Source organism: Oculina patagonica, chromosome 4 (genome assembly GCF_052425735.1).
Source record: "Oculina patagonica isolate OP01 chromosome 4, crgOcupat, whole genome shotgun sequence".
NCBI lineage: Eukaryota > Metazoa > Cnidaria > Anthozoa > Scleractinia > Oculinidae > Oculina > Oculina patagonica.
Window position 1 is genome coordinate 54,815,345 of NC_135761.1, and position 23,894 is coordinate 54,839,238.

General features: G+C 38.2%; 5 protein-coding genes and 1 long non-coding RNA gene across 6 annotated transcripts in view; 3 read left to right on the forward strand and 3 right to left on the reverse strand.

Annotated features, from left to right (window-relative positions):
* LOC144650726 (lipoxygenase homology domain-containing protein 1-like) overlaps positions 1-1,420 on the forward strand; it is a 50,064-nt gene extending 48,644 nt beyond the window's left edge. The window contains exon 44 of the mRNA XM_078510468.1: positions 195-1,420. Within this exon, the coding sequence (XP_078366594.1) occupies positions 195-571 (377 nt within the window). The 3' untranslated portion in view covers positions 572-1,420. The remainder of the gene's footprint in view (positions 1-194) is intronic.
* A 1,958-nt stretch (positions 1,421-3,378) lies between these two features.
* Positions 3,379-4,562, forward strand: LOC144648859 (melanocortin receptor 4-like). The gene has a single exon (XM_078508304.1). It carries the CDS (start codon positions 3,381-3,383, stop codon positions 4,335-4,337), a length of 957 nt encoding a protein of 318 aa, XP_078364430.1. The 5' UTR covers positions 3,379-3,380; the 3' UTR covers positions 4,338-4,562.
* A 390-nt stretch (positions 4,563-4,952) lies between these two features.
* Positions 4,953-10,869, forward strand: LOC144648593 (uncharacterized). Its single transcript, XM_078508112.1, is given in 10 exon segments — positions 4,953-5,342; positions 5,460-5,795; positions 5,894-6,135; positions 6,558-7,008; positions 7,011-7,103; positions 7,624-8,065; positions 8,347-8,518; positions 8,656-8,804; positions 9,815-10,003; positions 10,590-10,869. Coding segments are annotated over 10 exon segments (2,619 nt in total). The 3' UTR covers positions 10,745-10,869.
* Positions 10,870-10,939: 70 nt separating this feature from the next.
* Positions 10,940-13,064, reverse strand: LOC144650713 (uncharacterized). The gene is made up of 4 exons (XR_013570173.1): positions 12,769-13,064; positions 12,543-12,695; positions 12,076-12,165; positions 10,940-11,230 (listed from the first exon to the last, which is right to left on the reverse strand). It is a non-coding gene; the product is annotated as an uncharacterized LOC144650713 (long non-coding RNA).
* Positions 13,065-17,262: 4,198 nt separating this feature from the next.
* Positions 17,263-18,373, reverse strand: LOC144648860 (melanocortin receptor 4-like). The gene has a single exon (XM_078508306.1). The coding sequence runs from the start codon at positions 18,216-18,218 to the stop codon at positions 17,271-17,273; it is 948 nt and encodes a 315-aa protein (XP_078364432.1). The 5' UTR covers positions 18,219-18,373; the 3' UTR covers positions 17,263-17,270.
* Positions 18,374-22,248: 3,875 nt separating this feature from the next.
* LOC144650725 (uncharacterized) overlaps positions 22,249-23,894 on the reverse strand; it is a 137,693-nt gene continuing 136,047 nt past the window's right edge. Inside the window, 1 exon segment of the mRNA XM_078510467.1 lies at positions 22,249-23,458. Within this exon segment, the coding sequence (XP_078366593.1) occupies positions 23,281-23,458 (178 nt within the window). The 3' untranslated portion in view covers positions 22,249-23,280.

Genomic DNA, 23,894 nt, shown 5'->3' on the forward strand with positions numbered 1-23,894 from the left:
TAACAAGCGTCATGACAGACCTATACACTTTCTTCAACTGTAAGTAAATGTCCCGAGAACAATAGGCATTCTGCGCTATGGACTGTTATGCAGAGAGTCATTACTCAGTTCAACTTCTTTCGCAGGAACTCAGGTTGAATAACTTCTTTCACAAACTTTTTATTTGCTGATTACTTTTTATTTCATTGTTTTAGACCTTCAACCTGTTCAATATCTAGTAGAAGTCGTCACAGCCGACGTCTCACACGCAGGCACAGATGCCAACGTGTCCATTACCTTATATGGCTCAAACGGCGACACGGGCCACAGACAGCTGACCAAAAAGTTCGTCGACTTGTTCGAGAGAGGAAAAACGGACGACTTCAAGATCGAGGCACTGGATCTTGGTCAGTTGACACGCCTGCGCATTGAGCATGACAACAAAGGATTTGGAGCAGGGTGGATGTTGGACAGAGTTGACGTCACGAATCTCACGAGTCAGGAAAAAGTGACTTTTGCTTGCGGCCAATGGCTTGATAAGAAGAAAGGAGATGGGAAGATTTGTCGAGATCTGCTGCCACTACCGACCTGACTGCTATAAAGAAAACCTGTCTACCAACTAAAGTGAATTGGTTTAGTTCAATGCTAAAAGATCTGGCGATGGCGTGACAAACAAGCGTCACGTTTCCATATACTCGATGTTAATTTTGAAGATAACAGTGTTGATTTTGTTGTAAAGAATATATTATCAATTATAATTATTTATAAACACGACAAGGTAAGTTCTTGTCAATTTTAGTTGAAATTGATACACTGTTGAAAGAGTATCGCCAACATTAACTGTATACCTGTAATTTCCCTCATAAAATGTTGGATAAAAAGAGAAGGGTATACGACCGTACATTTGTTATTCTCGGCAGACCTTTAATCCTTACAGCGCTGAACCTCTAAATTCTCATTTCCCTGAGTAGCAAATGAGAGTAAGCAGGTTATGAGAATGAAGGCCTCAATGAATTACCCCTTATTATGTCAGGAGAAACATATTGACTAAAATGTGAATTAACCCAAGAAAGGTTTAGGACAGTATATAACAACAAGGGCAGTAATCGTTGTACTTAGAAAGCTGCCTTAGTCGAGTAGCAGTGGCATAACCTCCGTTACACAAAGGTCTAGAATCAATTTCGAAATAAGATTTTATTGGATGTCACTTGTTCCTGGAACTAGTTACCTCAGGAGAACAAGGGAAAATGTGTGTTAAACATAAAGGAAAATACAAAATGACGAGGACCATTCGTAGACATCCTTGACTGTGATTTTCAATAGTATTTATACAATTCAACATACGTTAGACACTATATCAATGCCGAAGTGGAATATATTATACGTCACTAGGAATATTTAATTGTATTTTAATCAAAATAAAACGTTGGGTATTTTTCAACTCGTGTGGTAGATTTAAGTCCGTCTCAGCGACCTCGTTCGTGGGAGGTGGGAAACCTACTGTAAGGGTGAAATACAGTGGTACCGAGGCCCCGACACAGCTAGGGCGTGCAACTGAGCGGGCCTGGCATGAATCCAGAACACAACGGTTGTTAACAAACAACATCACTGGCTCGTAAAATAAAGACCAGTTTACCCGAGCAAGTTTCATGTGACACTTTTTATTTTGCTCGTATGGCGTGAACAATTGGCCGATTATATTTCACAGACTCCGTTCGAAATATACGAGACAACAAATGGTAGGAATTTCCCAGTTAGTGCTTCAAACCACTTTTTAACGCTAAAAATACAAGGGGTACCCCCTTAAAAGCAAAACAAGGGCCTGGGTCTACCCATAAGGCCCTGGTGCCTAGGTCCCGCGGACCCATGATCCTTCGCTGGCTTTTTGACGCCATGGAATAGACAGGCAAAGCAACACCCTATAAATACACCAGGGAAGGGTGGAAACCTCATATATTTCTCACTTCGTCTGTTTATATAATCCGAATTATTACTTCAGGCCGCTTGGCGGCCCTAATATAATTCTCATTTTATGTGACAAAGCTGGCGTGTCAGTTTCTATGTGACAAATAAAAGTTGTCACATGAAATGAGGCAAATATTTCGTCATCATGTGTCGTCCCCAATCTCCCAAACTCCAAATGAGCACTCGGTGCGCACTTATCTGTGTGCGTATCTCTGCTGTCCAAGGTCATTACAGGCGCACTAAACTTTAAACTGCTGGAAAATAAATGATTGTTGTGTCATGTACACGATTGAATATATTTGTCACGTAAAATTGTCCGTGTAAACCTAACTTAAAAGAAACTAGATCACACACTGCAATATACCTTTTCTAAATAAAGAAAAAAAAATACAACACATTCCAAAACTTGACATTACTCAAACACGGAACCTTAACTTAATGCGTAGTCTTGAAATTTACTGCAAAACTTCCTCAATTTAGTATTCCGTTATGAAATAAGTGGTCACCGGAAGTTGAGCGTTTTTTTTTTTTTACCTAAGAGTGAACGAAACAATAGAAAAAAAAAACAGCTGGGCTAAGGATGTTGTCAACTTAAAGGAAGAAAAGTTGCTCTGCAAAACGCATTTTTTAAAGCTACGAATTAAGAAGAGTAAAACAACCGTACAATATACAGTCAAAACAGTTTACAGCACCTGTCTTTCTCGGCTAGTGTTTTTAAATTCATGCCTTAAGAAAAAATCGGTCGCTTTTAATTTTGCTCAGAATCCCACTTGATTGTGACTCAGAAAGTCGTGACTTGAACCGTTGCAATGATTAGTACAGTATTTGCGTCTTTTGCTATCAAATACGATAAGAAATAACATAAAGTAAGCCAAAACATTTGCAGTGAGTTAAAAATAAAACGTGTTTCAATGTTGGTCGGGATATATTTCCAAAATACATCCCTATTTTCCTTCGCAAGTATTTTAACTTTTGTTATTTTGGCGAAATTTCAAAGCTATTCTGCTTTGCAAGAGTAACACATCGCGTGAGCACTAATACCTATATATTTCCATAAAAAAAATAATTGCTCACATGCTGTGTGCACCCAATGAGTTTAGCGTGGTACTTAAAATCGACATATTGTTAGATAATTCTCCAAAACTATTGACCTTCGCCAAAACTGTCAGAAAGCCCTGCAAATTTTATTGGCTAATGTCGAAAATTTTAGCTAATCTACCATTGGGTTTTCACGGATTGGCTCTAACACAACTGTTTGCGGTTTTAACAAGCTTCTTTTTAAAAGCAGAGCAGCTGCAATGCATTGTAATCGTACTATCTACCAGGTCTCATTTTCATGAATTTAATTATTTTGACATTTAAATGAGCAATAACTCGTTTATTAATTTTTTTGCACATTAATTATTAAACATGTAACTCCTATCGTGCTTGAAAACATGCAAGATAACGCTACTGACCGAGAGTTTTCCATTGATTGCTTTTTCCTTAACTTCACTGGAAAATCTACAAAATTTCAAGATGCTTTGAAGATATTTATTTGCGTGGTGAACTCGATGCTTGTTTTGCCCACAGTTTTACTGAACGGATTAGTAATTGTCACAATATGGAAACCTCCTTCTTTATACAGCTCGCCCTCCAACATTCTCCTTCTGTGTCTAGCTTGTGCAGACTTCATGAACGGTCTGCTAACTCAACCGGTTGCTGTTATTCACTTGGTTGGTGAGATAACTTGGGACGCTCGACTGTTCTGTATACCAGGAGTTGTTATGGAGTCTGCCGCATGGTTCGCTAGCGGAATATCAGGAACAACTGTTCTTGCCTTAAGCGTCGATAGATTCCTTGCTGTTTATATGCATCTGCGTTACAACGAGATCGTAACAGTTCGCCGAACGTCAACTTTTGTGGCGGCGATATGGCCTGTCTTTACCGTGAATATTTTTGCTCGGTTGATAGGAGTGAATACTCACATTTTTGCAACTGTAAATGTCGTTGTTATATTCGTCTGTCTTGTAACAATAATGTTGATCTATTATAAAATATTTAGAATCGTAAGTTATCACAGAGTGCAAATTCAAGCTCAAGTTCTAGCAGCGTCACAATCAGTTAGTGTATCAGTGCAAACAGTTGACGAGTTCAAGGCGAGGAAATCATTGATGACTGTAGTGTATATAGTGGGTTTGTTTTGGTTATGTTATCTTCCATTTGCTTGTGTTATTGTGAGCTATCTTATTGTAGGACTCACGCCATCTATAAGAACAGCTTATGGTGTAACAGCGACAGTGGTTTTTGCAAATTCTGTTATTAACCCTGGACTGTACTGCTGGAGAATAGCAGAAATCCGCCAAGCGCTACTTAAATGTGCAAGAAAATTGTTATGCAAAGTAGATAGATAATAGCTTTATAATTTCTTTATTTTTATTATTAAAAACGTATTAAAAGGCTTTTGGGGTATGTTACTAGTATCAAGTAACTTTACTGTTGTAGAAGCATGTTTTGAGATCATGTGAGGAATATCTATCTATCGATTTAATTATCGGTGTTTGAAAGCCGAAAAGCGTGTTCAGCTGTTATGTTTACTAATAGGCAAAAATTTAATTAAGGCGGGGGTACACCTGAAGGCCATTTATCCACCGATTAACTTGGGTTAAAAGAAAATATCTCGTTCGCATTTTCAGCAAAACCTCTTTGCCCATTACACAAACCTATGTATTGCGGTGTTTATTGTTTAATTTTTTGTGGAAATAGTTTTCCTTAATTTAAAGTGCTACTGAAACGAAATTTTCGTATCCGAGATTTTTTCATAATAATAAAGTTTTAGTCTTACTTACTAACGTTGTGAGCTTTTCTTTGGCCAACGCTTCGCCTAAAGTATCTTTTTAACCGTTCGAAGTTGACCTGTTTAGCTCAAAATTGGCGGCCATCTTGGCGCGGCCAAACTGGCGTTGTGACGTCACTGGTTGTGTCGTCTCACAACTCAGAGAAAAACCCGGGAAAACAGACGGGAAAACATGGAGTGCGGCGCAGCTGTCGTTGGAGCCAAAACGCAAAAGAAAAGGTCTTCGGGCAAGTACTGTGTTGCTGGTGGGCCCGGAAATGTTAGTTGCAAAAATAATTCCACCACTGAGGGCATATCTATGCATGTGTTTCCTCGGGAAGACGTTATTCGCGACAAATGGGTTCGCTTCGTGCGAAGACATCGAGCAAACTGGCAGCCATCGAAATCATCAGTACTTTGTTCGGTACATTTTGATCCATCAGACTTTGAACAACGGCCCGATTTAAATCTCGGAGTAGATGTATCATTTCGTACTAAAAGATGGTTAAAAAAGAATGCTGTGCCAACTAAAGACTGTGTCGAGCAACAAGAGAATGTTGTCACACCGCGCGAACGAAGAAAGGTATGTGTGCATGTGTTTGTGAGTGGAGTGAAAGTCAAGACCGATCATTTGCTTCAAAAATTAATGCGTAAGATGCTTACTACGTGATTTTAAGTTATACGTATTCCTTACTCTTAGATTATCCGAAATGTCGCTAAGCAGACAGCGATTTCTTCAGAAGAACCCAAAGAACCGGAGCAAAGTGCTAATAAGATTTCTTCTGATTCCCTGTCACTGCCATGTGATCAAGATCAAGCTATAAAAGTTCATTCGCCAGTTGATTCCGATCCGGTGTCCATTGATTCTGTCTCAACACCATCTGGGATAGAAGTGGCGGTTCCCTGTGAAAATTGCAAAACCTATGTTCAGCGCTTTGAACATCTTCAAGATTCTTGTCGGAAAATGAAGTCAAGAAAGGCTGTTTTACAGATGGAAGTCAATCATCTGAAGAAGATCAACAAAGATCTTCAAAAGGTAAAAATTATTTGCAATAGGCTGTCACGGTGGCAGAAGTTATGTTTATTCCCTTTCCGACCTGGTAACTTATATAAAGTCATTTGTTTCCTCTGAAGCAACTGCAGAAATATTCGTCAAGCTTGCAAGACGATTATGAAGAAGACTTATTTCCTGACGAGGAAATGGAGAATGATCCAAACGAGAGCCTGTCTGATGTTGAACCATTCAACTCACCGAGCGAGGATGCTGATCAAGATGACACTGATCCTGAATGGAAATTGTTGGAGGATGAAGCGGAAGTAGACGATGATGGAGACGACGAAGAGAAGGATGACCCTATTACAAGAAAAACTATAAAGTATTTACGAAATGCTCTATTGTATGCATTTATGACTTATGTTATGTTTAATGAATGAGCAGCAGTGTTTTATCAAGTTTAAAACGCGAGGCGCAGCCGAGTGTTTTAGACTTGATAAAACACAAACTGTGAATTTATTGAACGGCTTCAAAATCTTCCGATGTAGATCAACTCATTCTTGCACTAATATTTAGACTTGGGGATATTTTGGCCTAGAAAATTGGACGTAAAGTTTAGCCGTGTCTTTATCAGATATAAAAACACTCATTAAACATTAATATTTATTTTGTATTTTCTTTATGAATTATTAATGAGTTTTTGAAATATTCCTAGTTTTCTCCATCTTTGAGAAAATGAGGTGGTAAATGAAAATATATTTAAGCTTCCACCAAATATTTATCGCTGTTTGTTTTTCTCTTCAGAGTGGAACCTGGCACCCAATGTCAAGATGAGCCAAAATTTATAGTTTTTTACAGTGCCTTGTTGAAGGTTTTCTCCCTCTTTTGCTTCATCTGCAAAGCTGAAGATCCAAAAGTGTCAATGGAAAGTTGTGGCACTATGGTGACAGTAAACCAATACTGTCAATCTTGCAAGAAGAATTTCAAATGGAGGAGTCAGCCATTTATACTAGGAAGGTATCCTGCTGGGAATGTTCTTCTCAGTTTTGCTGTACTAATGGCTGGTGCCTCCATTAGCAAATTACTTCTCGTGTTTAAGCACATGGGCCTGACTGTGTATGAGGCAAGAACCTTTTTCTACCACCAGAGCAGATTTCTCTTTCCAACTGTTTTGAAATACTGGGAAACCTATCGGGCATCTTTGATTGACAAGTTGAAAGGCATGAAGGATGTAGTCTGGGCAGGTGATGGGAGGTTTAATTTGATTCAATGGGTCATTCAGCGAAGTATGGTGCGTACACACTGCTGTGCTCACCATTAATGAAGATTGTGCACTTTGAGTTATTGCAGGTATGTACTGGGTACTTACAAACAATACATACATGTATTATGGTACATTATTAAATTACATACATTATTAATATTTAGTATCCCTGTAAGTATCTCATATGTGTCCCAAGGATTCCATGTGAAATCATTGAAGATATTTTTTAATCAGTGTAATAACTAGTCAGGAACAGAACTGGATCCAGAAGAGTGTGTAGAATAGGATGGCTGTTTTTAAGCCTTTGGGCCTGATAAATTATTTTCATTTACAAGTTATGCACCTGTCAATGTTAAGCCCCTGGGTAGGGGTGGACAGACCCAGGGGATTTTGACATTTTTTTGGAAGCCAGAGCACCTAGTGAATGTCAAATTTCAAATATCTCCTCTTAAATTTCTAACCCTGGGAGAGCTTCACAATGTCAAATTCCCTTGGGTTGCACCCCCCCCCCCCTGGGGCTTAACATTGACAGGTGCATTAACTTTAAAATTGTAAAATAAAATTGTTTTGCCTCTCGCATGTGCATCAGGATAATTTATTTTGCAGTCAAACCAGACAGGTAACAGCCAGGCTATGGAGCTTGAAGGTGCCAAACGTGGCTTTGACTATTTACAGAAAGTTGCTGGGCTTGCAATTAAAGTATTTGTTTCTGACCGACACCGAGGGATAGCTCAATGGATTCGGCAGTCCCAACCTTCTGTAACTCACTACTTTGATCACTGGCATATAGTAAAGGGACTAGTAAAGAAACTGCTGGCTGCTAGCAAGCAAAAGGGTTGTGAATTGATTGCTGAGTGGATCAAGGCAGTAAAAAAACACATCTACTGGTGTTCCACCTCAACAAAAGCTGGGTTCCAAAGTTTGATTCTGGCAAAGTGGAAATCTTTTCTGCGACATGTGTCAAACAAGCATACGAATCACCCTGATGAGCTTTTCAAACAGTGTGCACACGACGATAACATTACACGCAGGAAGTGGATCAAAGTTGGTAGGCTACTTTTTTTTTATGGAAGACTATAAAAGATCTGGACACTTATTTTTCAATTGAAATAAGCTAGACCCTGCTAATTCAAACTCGATTTCATCAAATTTAAATCAAGCACTTGCTCACCAAAAGTATGCCGACTATGCAAGCTAGTAAAAGTATGGACCCAGGTTTATCTGTTTGATTATTTCTAGGCTCAGTGGCATATGAGAAAATGCATGAACTTCTGATGAAGACAAACCTACTAAATGACATCAAAATGTTATTATGTCTTTATTTTCAAGGGACTAAGGCATATGAGAAGATGCACGAAATTCTCATGAAGACAGGCATACTTAATGACGTGAAACGGTTGTCTCCTGAGGCAGAGACCAGCTGCCTAGAGGGATTTCACTCCACACTAAATCAGTGGCATCCCAAGATGTTGTGCTTCTCATGGCTTGGAACATTCTGCAGGTAAGATGGAGGACCCTTCAAAATAATCTTAATAAATCACCCAACTGAGATAGATTTAAACTGTAGGCACAACAAACAAGTACAGGTCTTTTTCAAACACATTATTATTATTTTTTTTAAAATTTTGTTGTTGATAGACATGTCTTGGCATGCCTGCATTTCAATGAGAATCTCAGAAGAGACCAGAAGAAAACAAAGGAGGGGAAAACCTATGTGAATGTGACATATCCAAAATTCAAAATGGGCGAAGCAGTGGTAAGGGAAGTTGCAGAGCCACCTACATATGGTATGTATAACATATCATCTTTGTCATCTAAATGATGTTCACACAAGCTACATGTGTAGACTAGTACAAACACAAGATATATTATCTCTATGTGTACATGAGGGAAGTTGGTTTCTGATGTCACGGATAGTGATATTAATATAAATGAGCGTAGAGATATTGAACGAGTGAAATATTTTCATGAGAAAAGAAATTTCCTATCTCCAAGCGTAATATTCTATTTAACAATTAGACGGCGAGCTCGAGGTTTCTATCGGCTGATAGTTGGCGAGGGGCGAAGCCCCGAGTCAACTATCAAATGCCGGTAGAAACCGAGCCGTCTAATTGTGTTAGCATAACCCACTGACCAATCTATTAAACTCAGAATATCGCTAGAATTGATTTTTTGAAGGTTTTGATTGATAAAATTCAGCGAAGACTAAGCGCGCGCTCCGAGAGCCTTCTACGGATCGATAGTAGGCACCTGTGTAGCCAATAAGATTGCGCGATTACCAATAGTAGGTCAGTGTGGTTATGCCAATTATTATTAGTAGAAACTCAGCCGTGTTCTATTGAAAATCCACAAATCTGATTGGTTCTCCCATTGATTTCTATTCGCCGATAGAAAACAATCGCGCGCGAGTTGCTCTTTAAAGGGTGAATTTTTCTTCATTTTTGGCTTAAAAGTACATAAAATTGTAGGTTTTGGACTACAATTCTTTAGAGTTTCTACTAAAACAATGAGACTACTCGCCCTCGTTATCTATGAGCCATAGTCAACTTGGCTGCGCGTTGGTGACTATTCGCTCATAGAAAACTTGGGCTCGTAGTCTAATTGTTAATTAAAACACCAAACCTTTTAATTTATGCTGCAAAAGGCGCGATTATTTACATAACCATAGCAACGGTGATATCTTACATGTGTAGATAACATGTTGTTTTCATGTGCGAAGATATCATGTTTTCACGCGAAAGCTGGTATTTAATTAGTGTTTATATAATAAATTGATTTATTTCTATATTTAATACAGATTATGTGGATGATATAAAGCAGTTACTATTCAGCATGACCAAACAAGAGAGAGATACCATTAGAGCAGAATACAAGGCAAAAATTCCAGAACCCTTGACCAATCAGTTTACTGACCGCGTTTCCAAGGATACAGCCATAAAGTGTAATGAAGCACGAAAGGAGCTGCGAACAGAGTTATTTCCCTCAGGTGAATATAGCCAAAATTAAAAAGAATATCTTATCATAGTTAGTAGAGCTGTTGAGTCTCAGGAAAAAGAATTCAAATTAGACATGACATAATTCTTATTGTAACTTCCACATGTGAGATATTAAATATCTAGGAGGAGATAAAAATAAGGTTCAGATAAATTAGTAATACAGTCAATTCTTTCTAGTATGGATGTGATCATGACTGGTACCAACAGTCTCAGAACAAAGTGAAGTGAAGCTACTGGTTTTAGAGAGTTCAGATAATGTAAAATGTCTGAAAAACAACACACAGGAGCCAACATCAGTTGTCTGACTTATAGAGGTGTTGGTTAAGAGAGAGTTGACTGACTGTAGTCAACTCTCTCTTAACAGACACCTCTATAAGACGGACACCTCTGTAAGAAGGACACCTGCTGTTGGTCCCGTCCCTGCTGTTTTTCAGTCATTTTACTGTAACTAAACTCCCTACAAGATGTACACCTCTCTAAGACTGACAGTTAGAGCTGGTCCCGACGGTGTCTGTCTTAAAGAGAGTTGACTGTATATACAGAATGGCTTAAGGTCCAATTAATTTCTACTTACAGAACCAGAACAGTTTAAGTTGCAGCAACAGGAAAAGAGGTCTTCTTCTTCTTCCCAACCTGGACCCTCTTCCAAACGGAGAAGAACGACAGAGAGGAAATGCCCCAAATGTAACCAAGCGATAAAAGGCCGGCAGAAACATAGTTGTTCACAATAGGGCAGATCACAATATAGCCAAACTATTTGGATTTTTCACAATTTTAAAGTTTCATTCTGCTTCTATTGGTTTTTAACCTTTTATTAAAACAGGCATTAAGATAAAGAAATATTAAAAAAGTTTAGTTACTTACAGGAATATAATCAAAGCTTGTTGAAATTAAGCATAAACACAAATGTGAACAGCATTTAAAGTAAGCCAATCATTTTATATGCAAACAAAATTCACCGCATGTGATATAAATTGAGAACACAACAAAAGAATATTGGATTTTTCTTGTCCATTGCATAAAGTGTTGTTGCAAGTGTGTAACAAAATAAATACAAGTATTATCCAATGAGTTCTGTCATGATATCAATCAGCCTGCTCCTGTCCAGAAACATAGCCTGTTGCCTCTTGGGTTTGAAAACTTGATCTGATCTTGTTGTACAAACATGAAGGTAAGGGTTGAGGGTTTTCCATCGATACGCCACAGCCCTTAGGAACCTAAAAGTAATATATTTAGGTAAGTTATGCCTTGAAGAATATAGCCAATCAGGTGGAAAGTATACAGTTCAAAGTACCTATAATGAGGTTCACAAATTACACACTTATTCCGTTCAAATGCAAATTGTCTGCCTAGGAGGACTTTAGTGACAGAATTTGCTTACTCCATCGAAACCATCAGCTCAAACACATACAATTCAATTTAATTCTTTTATTTGCCACTCATCTTTTACAACAGTGTCATATATTATAAATAACTTTTAGAGTAGCAGGAGATCCCAGGAAGCTCATACAAGCTTTTCTAAGGAGATCCCCCTAATTATATAACATAATTCAACAATAACATTTTATAACATACGGTGGCCATATAAATATGTGTCCACAAAACAGCTATAATAATGATAATGAGTTTAAATTTATCCAATAATCAATATTTTGATTAAGTACGAAAGTTTTTAATTTCTTCCTAAACATCTGCAAAGACCTTATATTCTTTAAAACATCTGGTAAGGTATTCCAAATTATAGGACCTTTATTTTTATAGTATTGAGAATCTTCCATAATTTGTTCTTTTGAATTTCATATGAAATTTTCCAGAAGACCTGGTATAATGTTGATGAATAGTATTATTCAGTGTAAAATAGTTTGAGAAATCAAGGGTTGTAGCAACAAACATCTTGAATTTATGCGAAGGTCGTGGTCATTCAATATATTAAACAACAACGAAGCGAGAGAAAGAGAAATGGCCAATATTGCGGTCCCTTGCATGTAGATATGTAAGCTTATTCATTATCAAAAACACAATACGATACGATATCAAGCTAAATTCTATTGTATGCACTCACTTTGCTTGAGCTGCATCATTTCTTTTCCGATAATGTCTGCCATCCTTGTTTCGCAGAAATGGTCCAACTTGTTCGAGGATAGTCCGGTTTGTCATACAGAGATTCCAACCCTTTTTGAAGGAAAATAGGGAGTATTTTTAGCGCTGAAGGTGTGCCCCTCTAGGGGGGTCTGGAAGCATGTTCCACCGGGAAATTTTGCAAATTTAGGTTCTATCAAGTGCCATTTCCGGAATTTTGACATCATTTCTGAGTTATTCTATAAGGTCTTTATTCTTTTCACAAACATTTTGGTACTTTTCTTTACTTTTGCTAAACTCAGATCGCAAAAAGTACTAAAAATTAGCCATTTTTCTCTTGTTTTCAGAATTTCATGATAAATCGGGAGAATCTGATATAAATCGGGAGAGCGGGAGGCAACGCATCAAATCGGGAGACTCCCGATCAAATCGGGAGGGTTGGAATTTCTGGTCATAGCAGAAAAGTCGGGATGATTAAGTATACATTATTGTGCATCGAGCCCGTTAAATGTGAACTGTCTTCTTGCCTCGGCAATCTCCAAACAACATCTAAATTCTCGCGCTCCGACCAAATGTGTTCTGCTGCAATTGCCACACGTACACCTGCGAAAAGTTTAACGTAGGTATGAGCCATGTTTAATCAAACAAGCACAAAAAAACATCTATAAGCCCTTACCAATCAGTTACAGCGATTTCTCCCTCGAGGCGCTGCTCTAAAACTGAAGGTAAGATGCCATCTTCGTCTTCATCTTCGCTGTCCGCGAGAGGTTCGCCTTGTTAAGGCGCAAAATTTCCATTCAGCTCAAAATAGTCGCCATGGTCATCCTCGTCATTGCTAGAGACAGCTTCGCTTTGTTCAGAAGACGACTTGCTTGACATATCTTCAATATCCGAGATTTCTTTGACCACACAACTTCGAACAAATTAAGCGAAATGACCATGCTGTCGAACAGAGCACAACCAGTGACGTGATCAATCGAATTTACTCGGTACCAGGGCCCGGACATGGTTTTGTGCAAAAATGAGTATTTCAACTGTTAAAAAACGCACTTTCCGTTTTATTTTGGCCAAAACAAATTAGCTCACGATGTTCAGCGTGTTCGAAAGTACAAAATTCTGCAAAAATCTCAGATACGAAAATTTCGTTTCAGTAGCACTTTAATGGATTAGTAAAATTCAGAGAATCAAGAAATATTGAAGTTTTAATGGGATTTTAAAATTAGAATTTGAAATTAAAAGTTAGTACACGAACACCAAACAGTCACCTTGACAACCTGGGGTGTTGTTGCGTGGGGGTCGAATGTCTGGTGGTTTTCCAATTTTTTTGTTATCTGATCTTAAAACCTCTTAAAATTTCACTCAAATTCACGTTTCATGCTGAACAAGCCAAAAAGGTGACACTGGCTTTCCAGTTACAAAAAACTTATTAAAAAAATGTTTATTTTTTTAATTTTTCGGACACCTTGTCATTTGGATAATTTTTTTATTTGCGTGGAGGGTACAGACTTCCGTTTTCTGCGTAGTCTTATACACTCCTTCTTATAAAAGCGTGAACACTAAAAAATATGTCTGGAATGTTTGTGTTTAGCCAATCACATGCGAGAACTTCAGACCGCAGAAACCACAAACAATAAATGGGTTTCCATCGGTCACGGAGCAACTTTAGTTCTTATTTTGTTTCAGGATCACGCTCTGTCTTTTTCAGGAATTTAAAGAACTGCTATTCTTTCGTATCGAGGGCCACATCCAGAACATGTTTTCTGGGATTTTTGAAAGAAAAGAAGGACGGTTTCTCTAGCGACGTTATACGACATGGTTCAGTGCATGCGGCATGTTGTAGACACGTCTAGACATAAGATGTAACACGATAAACCGAATATAAAATAGAAAATTGTGGAGTTTTCGTTACTGATTGTAAATCTTTTCGGTAGAACAAGGGATTCGATTTATTTCGGCAAACGATTTCAACCCTTAGGCAATCAGAGGTTCCATGATCGTAGGACTGCAAACTGCAAAGGCTCCAGACGAAAATTATTCAAAACGTTGGCGTGATTGGAGCAAAGTAAACACCTCAGTCAATCGTTCAATCGTTTGATTTTCGCTTTTCCTTTCCGCTGTTATCGAAGAAACGAACCCTCCTTCTATCAGTGTTTAGGTCTGCTACATATACAATAGTTGGGGTGAGATAAAACCTCAGTACATATTGTAACCATCCTCGGAGACCCAGGGGCAGTTTGTGGGGCAAGAGAAACGCGAAAAAGCGGGTAAAAAATAGCGCGAAACTGCCAGTTACATAAATCAGCATATAAAAGTTCTATTGACTGAAAGTGCCCCTGGGGAAAGATTCTTACCAGACCAGTTCAAAAAGCTCTCTGAATACTGCCTCGTGATTGGGCAGAAAAATCTTTTGTTTTCCCTTTGTATTATTCTGCCCAATCGGCGAACAGCTTGACTGCGGTCCTTTTGTTGTGTTCTCATGCAAACGAAGTATGTACACAAAGCCAGTTCGCTCGCTATATCTGTCTTGCTTTTTAGCGGAGAATTTGCTCGGGAAGGAAAAGTTTCGGCTAGTGCCTCCCCTGGTCGAAAACGTCGAAAGTTTGACGGCCATGCCCGCGGAGAAACGGCGGATTCTTCAGATTGTGGTCGATCGCAGGAATCGTAACACTTGAATGCTGCTTGCGAGCTATTGAAGTTTGTGTGCGATATGCAGCTTGTTGCACTGCTATAAAAATGGATGTTTTTCAGATCTTTTACGGAAAGATTGATGACAGTTTGAGGCGAAACTTTTCCAAACAAGAGTATATTTTTCACGAACAAACCAGGCAGATGTGTCAAGCGGCCGATTGCGACTAGCTACGCGTGCAAAGCGTGCAGCAGCGATTCTAGCACTGGCTTTTGTGTACAAAAGGACCGAAGTCAAGCTGCATGGTCGTCGATTGGGCAGAATAATACAAAGGGAAAACAAAAGATTTTTCAGCCCAATCACGAGGCAGTATTCAGAGAGCTTTTTGAACTGGTCTGGTAAGAATCTTTCCCCAGGGGCACTTTCAGTCAATAGAACTTTTATATGCTGATTTATGTAACTGGCAGTTTCGCGCTATTTTTTACCCGCTTTTTCGCGTTTCTCTTGCCCCACAAACTGCCCCTGGGTCTCCGAGGATGATATTGTAACATGCCTTCAGGCGAACGGTAACTGCAGATACGAATTCGTTACAATTTTTGAAAATTGGCGGCAACTGGGGCAAATCGTAGCGTCGGGCGCATCGGTTTTTCAATTTTTTCTTTAAAAAAAAATCACTCAAACATATTTTTCAGTAGGGCAGTTAATGTTCTCAAAAAGGAAGGAATTACGATTAGTGTTTACCGTACTTGTAAATTGGAGCGAAACAACTGAATATTGTTACGTGACCGATGGAAACCCATTCGTTGTTTGTGGTTTCTGCGGTCTGAAGTTCTCGCATGTGATTGGTTTAAACACAAAGAACATTCCAGACATATTTTAAGTGTTCACGCTTTAATAAGAAGGGGTGTAATTTCGATTAAGTAGACACGTCAGCTGACTGAAGGCTGTGTTTTATCACTTGTCCAAACACTTCGTTGTTTCTCAGTGTTTCGAAATGTGATGAAGCACGCTTTACCTTGTGTGACATTTGTACGTTTTTTGCTCCTATTAAGGCCAGATTCCAAATAATTCTGCCTTATGAAGGCTCGAGGTTTCTTACAGTTAACATAATTTGCACGTGAAGCTATGAAAGATACAAAAATTATCCCCATCTTTCTTTCGTTGAACTGCGCTTTGAGAAGTCTAGGACGTCATATGTGTTGCCATGGTGACCATTAAGTTTGCACACAACGTCTTTTAGTCCGTTTTTCTAAAATGATTAAAAAAACTGTAATTGGATAAAAACTTGCGATATTCTTCACTCTCCCTGCGAATTTAAGTAAATTTTAAAACGGGGCCTTTCAAAACTTCCTCTATATAGATTTTTCGTTAAGTTTTCCAAATAGGAGATAATGCTGGATTTTGGGGCCGAATAGCAGCCGAAATTGATAAACTGATATTTTTTTGGAACAATTTTGAAATCCAAGATGGCGGATCTAAGATGACGGCTGTTTCGACATCATGATGTAATTGTCACGTGATGTGACGTCATAATCCCACGTGACGTATATCAAAATAGATTTTTGACATACTACATACTATATATGCTCTAAGTTTCATTGTGATTGCTTAAAGGGACTATGTCACGGAGATTTCGCAAATTTTTGGTCTAAACTGTTCTAAAATTAGTGGAAGGCAACTTTACCCATAAAAAAACAATATCTTTGAACATCTAAAGGATTATATAACCTTAATTTGCGGATAGAAATCAAGCTACGGCTAAAAATATCGATTTTTTGAAGACGCGCTGAAACAATTTGAAAACGTTTGCCTAACGTTTTCAAATTGCAATCCGTTTCCATCCGCGCCATCCGCAGCCAATAATGCTAGTTAACAGTTTCAGTGCTCTTGTATAGCAATTTTAAATAAAAACAGACTATTATTTCTAGGTTTCATGAGACACAAATATAAATTTTGGCTGTTCAAAAATCTGGTAAAATCCGTGACATTGTCCCTTTAAATAACCTGGAAGTCACGGTCTGAATAGGGTTAATACGGACAATTTGGCCTGTCCCCTTGGTGTCCGTATAAACGAGTTTCCAGTGTCTCTCATAAACAAAGCACTCTTCTGACACAAATTTCTCCAGCAGTCTGAAAGAACAGCTTTGTAGGTTCAATAGTTTTGAATTTAGAAGTTTGATGACGTCACGTGAAAACGCTCTATACAAAGAAATCTTACACAGAAATGCAGGAAGTCCCTTTCACATGTCACGCGTGGGCACGTGACACGAGGCAAAAATAGAACTAAAGTATGCTGTTCCGCCGGGCCGATATTATGGTTTGAAAGATAAACAATCTGCTTGGCTCAAATCTCTGACCCAAGCTTATTTTTGTTTTCCCTAAGTGTATAATTTGTTATACTAAGGTCCCCTAACCCTGTAGCAGTGTTTTAATCAAATAAAATGATGAATAAAGAGGAACAAATTTGGAAAAAGATTATCCACAGAGAGTAACAAATACAGGCTGTTCACTGATAACTGTGCACAATCTTATTACAAAGTATTTTATTGATATCATGTACCCTCTCTGCCTTTTATGAAACATTTAAGCAGCGCTTGACGGATCTCTCCAATTCGCCAACAGTACAGTCCAGGGTTAATAACCGAATTTGCGAAAACCACTGTCGCTGTTACTCCATAAGCTGTTCTTATAGATGGTGTGAGCCCTACAATAAGATAGCTCACAAGAACACAAGCGAATGGAAGATAGCATAACCAAAACAAACCCACTATGTATATCACTGTCATCAATGACTTCCTCGCTTTCAACTCATCAACTTTGTTTGCAGAACCACTTGATTGGGACGCTGATATAACTTGAGCCTGGATCTGCACTCTGTGATAACTTACAATTCTAAATATTTTATAGTAGATCAACATAATTGTGACGAGACAAACGAATATAACAATGACATTTATGGTTATAAACAAGCCGTTGTGCACTCCTATAAAACGTATAAATATATTGACAGTAAACAGAGGCCATATTGCTGCCACAAAAATCAAAGTTCGGCGAACTGTTACGATCTCGTTGTAACGCAGATGCATATAAACAGCGAGGAATCTATCGACGCTTAAGGCAAGAACAGTTGTTCCTGATATTCCACTGGCGAACCATGCAGCAGACTCCATAACAACACCTGGTATACAGAACAGACGAGCGTCCAAAGTTATCTCACCAACCAAGTGAATAACGACTAACGGTTGAGTTATCAGACCGTTTAGGAAGTCCGCACAGGCGAGACACAGAAGAAGAATATTCGAGGGCGAATTGTATAAAGAAGGAGTTTTCCATATTGTAACAATTACTAATCCGTTCAATAAAATTGTGGGCAAAACAAGCATCGAGTTCACCACGCACGAGAACATCTTCCAACCATCTTGAAATTTTGTAGAATTTCCAGTAAAGTCAAGGAAGAAACAATCGATAGATGTCAATCGATCCGAGGTATTGTCTTTCATATTTTATGGCGCGATAGTTCATCAAAGCTATTTTTTCAAACATTTCACATGTCAGTGATCTCGATATTGGCGAGTGTTTTCCCTAGTTGAATCTCACAGCCAATGAAATATCAAATGATCAAGATGCGAAGCAATATTGTTTAATTATATTAAACCGCAGCTGTTTCTAAAAATGGCTAATGTTAAGTGCATATTAAAGCATAAGAACGCAGGTGTCCCAGTTCACTTCACAACATAATTATTTGTTTTTGGCTCGCTTACAAGCTCAATGCATTTTCTAACCTGGACTCTTCTAATTTTGAACTATAGTCCTTCTTTTAATGCAAAAGAAATCCCTTTCACATTAAACATAAGCGTCACAGCTTGTGAAGCACTCAACACAAGCACAATATCAGACGGCAAGTTCCGCCACAGTTCATACCACCTTAACATTATCAATATCGCGCCCTTAACATGTAAATGTACATCCGGATAGGCAATACATCGAAAATCCGAAAAGAGCTGTCTGGAATTAATATTCGCTCAAATCAAATACAAGAACGTGAAAATCTTAGAATTTAGAAAAAGTGAAATAATTTTAAATTTTTCGGAAACAGTTTGGGAAACATTTTGAATGATTCAGTTGTTTAGATGAAATCTGAGAAAAAAATGAGGACCGATCACAGTTTCCATTTTTGCTCTACTTGGGCAAAATATTAAATATTACTCGCCCGCTTACATGAGAAAGGTATCCCATCGGGGGCGTATTTATTTTAGTGTTCACCGGAAAAATTAAAGCCATGAAATTGATAAAACCTTGTAAATGAAAAAAGCGACTTACTATTTATTTATTCGTCTGATGTTTACATGGAAATATTCTCGAAAAAAATTTGCCAATTATTTTTTGTTGCGGAAAAAAAGAAAAACAGAATATCCGATGACGCAAGTTCAGACGGTTGGGAACGAACAAAATTATAAATTGTAAATGTAAACCATTATCAATTTTTTGATAAGTGTACGATCTAATAGACGAACGACTTGGGCCTGCAGTTATTCCTATAACATGTTGACATGCTATTTTTTGCGAAGTTACTGTACAAATAGGAATATCGCATGTTACGGAGATTTCGCATTTTTGGTCTTAACTTTTCTGAAATTAGTGGAAGGCAACTTAAACCATAAAAAAACAATATTTTTGAACAACTTAAGGAAGATATAAACTTTTTTGTGGATAGAAATCAAGCTACGGCTACAAATATAGATTTTTTTTTGAAGACGCGCGAAAACAATTTGAAAACGTTTGCCTAACGTTTTCAAATTGCAATCCGTTTCCATCCGCGCCATCCGCAGCCAATAATGCTAGTTAACAGTTTCAGTGCTCTAATATAGGTACTATCCGGTACTATCTAAAAAGAGGATCCATCTTTTCCTAACTACTTGGACAAAACAGCCCTAACCAATGATATTGGCCAATTATTTATTCGTAAAATTAACACCATTCGTTCGAACATTGATGCTGTTGCTAATTCTCGTGATGGTATTGCAGTACCGGATGACCCGGAGGTCGGCCAGGATAGAGAACTTCGAATTCGCACTTTTCAACCTCTCAGCGAGTGCAAGATACGAGATTTGATTCGAAAATCGGCCAAAAAATCTTGCCCGTTAGATCCTGCGCCAACGTCGCTAGTGGTTTCATGTCTGGACGTACTGCTTCCAGTAATCACGCGCATGATAAACTCTTCACTGGCATCCGGGTAATGACTGGAAGGAAGCGTTAGTCACTCCGCTTCTCAAGTCACTCGGTTTGTTTGCTGATTTTACGAACTTGCGCCCCATAAATAATTTACAGTATGTTTCTAAGCTGACGGAGCGTGCGGTTTTTGAGCAGACGCATGCGCACATGGCAAAGCATGGTTTATATCCATGGCTGCAATCTGCATACCGTACGCGTCATAGTACTGAGACCGCCCTTCTTCTTCTTAGTATTAGTGTAGCTTTTAGTTTTTAGCAGTGTCCCCTAATTAGTATGGTTTTATTTTCCAGGCTATAAGGTTTTGACACTTAAATAAAGTTTCTTATCTTATCTTATCTTATCTTATCTTAAGTACATAATGACTTACTTATGAATATGGATTCTTAACGCGTGACTTTGCTTGTGTTATTAGACCTAAGTGCGGCATTTGACACAGTCGACCATGACATCTTACTCAACCGTCTCAGTGTAAGTTTTGGCGTCAAGGGTTCTGCTTTACAGTGGTTTGCGTCTTACCTTCCCAATAGATCTCAACGCGTTTCCTTCGACCAGAAACTATCAGAGAAATTCCAGTTGACGTGTAGCGTCTTTCAAGGGTCATGCTTGGGTCCTTTTTTGTTCACGATTTACGCGAGCAAATTATTTGAGGTCATCAAGGAGTACCTTACGCAAGCCCATGCATCTGCGGATGACATGCAACTGTATCTGGCTTTCAGGGCTGGCTCCACTTCCTCATAGAATGATGCAGTTAATGCTATGGAGCGTTGTGTGGATGCTATTAGATGCTGGATGTTCAAGGACAAACTCTGTCTGAATGACAGTAAGACAGAATTCATCATAATAGGCACTAAACAGCAGTTGGCGAAAGTGAACATTGATAGTCTTTGTGTAGGTGACACAAGTATATTCCCGGTGACATCAGTAAAAAATCTTGGATCCTGGTTCGATGAGTCCATGGTGACTCACATAAATAAGCTGTGTAAGGCCGCATCTTTCCATCTGCACAACATAAGGCGTATAAGAAAGTACCTTACTAGCGAGGCTACGTAGATCCTTGTTTACGCAATTATTATGGGTCGTGTAGACTACTGTAATAGTTTGCTATTTAACACACTCGCTACACATATTGGTAAGCTTCAGCGTATACAGAATTGTGCGGCCCGACTAGTCAGTCAGACACCTAAATTTGACCACATAACACCTACTTTAAAACGTCTTCACTGGCTTCCGGTATGTTTTAGGATCGAGTACAAAATGTTGGTCCTAACTTTTAAGGCAATTTATGGCGTTGCATCGTCTTATATCTGTAACTTGATCAAGATCAGAGACCAAACAAGATTCAACCTGCGATCTTGCAAGGAACTATTGCTGCAGCCATCAAGGGCAAAGACCAAGAAAACCCTAGGAGACAAATCGTTTCAAGTAGCAGCCCCTGGACTGTGAAATAAATTTCCATCGGACATGAGATCGATAAAAAGCTACGATCTTTTTAAACGAACAATTAAGACATACTTGTTCAAGAAAGCATTTGCGTGTTACAGTTAGAGCCTCTTTTTAGCATGAATTCCACGAATTTTAGTTTTAATTTTAATCTTGAGTTTTCGATTTTTATACTAGGAAAGTCTTTAATTGTATTTTTATATATCTTCATATAATATTTGTAAATTTGTTTGTTTGTTTTTTCTTCTTTTTAAGTTTTGAATTAACTTGATGAAGGCGCATTTGATCATATTTATATGCTAATTTGCGCCGAAAAAGTATTAAATTATTATTAATTATTACAGCAATTGTTAATAAAAATGGACTCATTTCTAGGTTTCATGTGGCACATATATAAGTTTTGGCTGTTCAAAAATCTTGTAAAATCCGTGACATAGTCTTTTAGCTAATTTTTTAATAGAGAAATGTAAGCGCATTGAGTTTTTTTAAATGCGCCCAAAAAACCTTATTATTATTATTATTATTATTATTTTATTATTATTATTATTATTATTATTATTATTTTTAATTTTACTCCATCACTCAATCCGTCAGATCCTGTAAAGCAATTTTTAAAAAAAATCGAGTGTAAAATGTTCCCTTGCAGGACTCCCAGACTTAAATTAAAACTTGAATGAAACGTAAGTGTTTTACAACAAAAATTGTTTTTATTGTTAAATGTTTTACCAAATCGCTACTTATAAATGTAGGTGCGTTTTCATTTGTATGAAAGTTTTCAGCTTCCATCTTAAGCTGATGTTAAGCTATTCATTTTCAGTATTTTACTAAATAAATTTAAATTCAAACTGGACAGTCTAACACGGTGAAAGATCATTTTAATATTTTCGACGCAATCTTTTTTACCAGCCTCAACAACAACACTAACAACACACTCGCTTTATTGCATCCATAAAGAGCTAAAAATGTCGGACACCTACAACCATGGTCAGAAGTATTGGAAAACAGTTATTCGCACACATTTTGCCTCTCCACACCCCTATGCAATGTTGACAAAAAAACATTCATCTGACACATGAGAGCGTCTTAACATTTGACAACATTGAAAGAGGGAAGGGGGGGGGGGGGTACTTACACGTGTTTAACAGTTACTACAGTCATGAATTCATGTTTTTAAGAGTGTTCCAACAAAATATGTCCATGGTTGTAGATTAAGTGTAATAAAAGTGAAGTAAATTTAAAAGTTGAGAGCAGTTGTACAATATGGTCACACACTCTTAAAAGGTATCTTTTTAGTACGCTTCCTTCGCCATCATTCGAGTTTGGTCGAGTCATTGCTCTAGACCATAAAAATGACACCGCCGCAAGGTTTCAAAAAAGTACGATAAGTTATCACCGACAAGGCATCTGATTGACTTATTGCGAATTTGGTTACTCTCATATCAGGTGTACCAAAAAATCTCTTTTAATGAATTGTTTCTAGTATCTAAGCTAATCAAATCTTGCGTGGGGCATTAACTGACTTTTTTAGTAGTAACTAATAACAGCGACCAAAACATTAACGATGATGACAGTAATGTTATTTGAGCGACGCTATATCGCCGCACCCAAAATATCATACTTAAATGTTATTTAGTCTAAAGGCCAACAAGTTTCTTTCAATTTCCTGTTACTTCAGGGCGTCGTTTAGTGTCCGTTATAGCGGGAATCATTTCGCCGGGGATCTGATTTTGCCCGTTATAGCGAGTGTCCGCAATAGCGGGTTGTCCGATAGCTAGCTATTAACGAGATATTTCACGTGTAGAAGTGTGGTCATTTTAAACAGCAGCTAGGTCGCTCTTTTAGACTAAAAATTAGTAAGTAAAATCTCGAGTAGAAGATGATTTTGTGGCGTTAAAAAGGCAAATTGCATAATTCGTTAGTTGGAGAAGAGTGTGTTTCCAGCTCGACTCCAAGTTCCAGGCTTGAAACTGACTGGTCGTAGTCTTCCATGATTATACCTTCCTGATGTTCCTGGTTAGAATCGTCGCACAAAGGTTTCACCTTTGTAGATTTTACTTTCACTTTCAGGCTAAAAAAGAGCAAAACAAAACTCAGTTAGATTACTCCTGCATTGCGTTTAGGACTTTTACACACCCTTGCAGTTTTAATTACACTTTTTCACGACTTTAATTAACAGTTTGTTGATACTTATCTATATCCATGGCTAGAGGAGTTTATTACGACAGCTGCGTCTTGATACTTCATCACTAAAGTTATTGATTACTACAGCTCTCTGGGGGGGGCGGGGGGGGGGGGGGGGAAACTTCCTTTGTTACACGACTCAAAAAGTAATCATAGCAGTGCCGGACAACTAAGACTGCGCAGTAGCTATCGAATGGTTGCTAAGGGCGTAGTGAATAGTTTGACAAAGTTCATTGTATAGTTCACATGTTTTGGTCTTGACCGTACACAAAACACAATAGCTATTTGCATTCTAATTGCTCCTTTGAAGTTCGCCGGACATT

What these genes read in the sequence shown, in the direction of transcription:
- LOC144648859 (XM_078508304.1), top strand. Translation starts at nt 3,381, where the DNA reads ATGCAAGATAACGCTACTGACCGAGAGTTTTCCATTGATTGCTTTTTC.
- LOC144648860 (XM_078508306.1), bottom strand. Translation starts at nt 18,218, where the DNA reads ATGAAAGACAATACCTCGGATCGATTGACATCTATCGATTGTTTCTTC.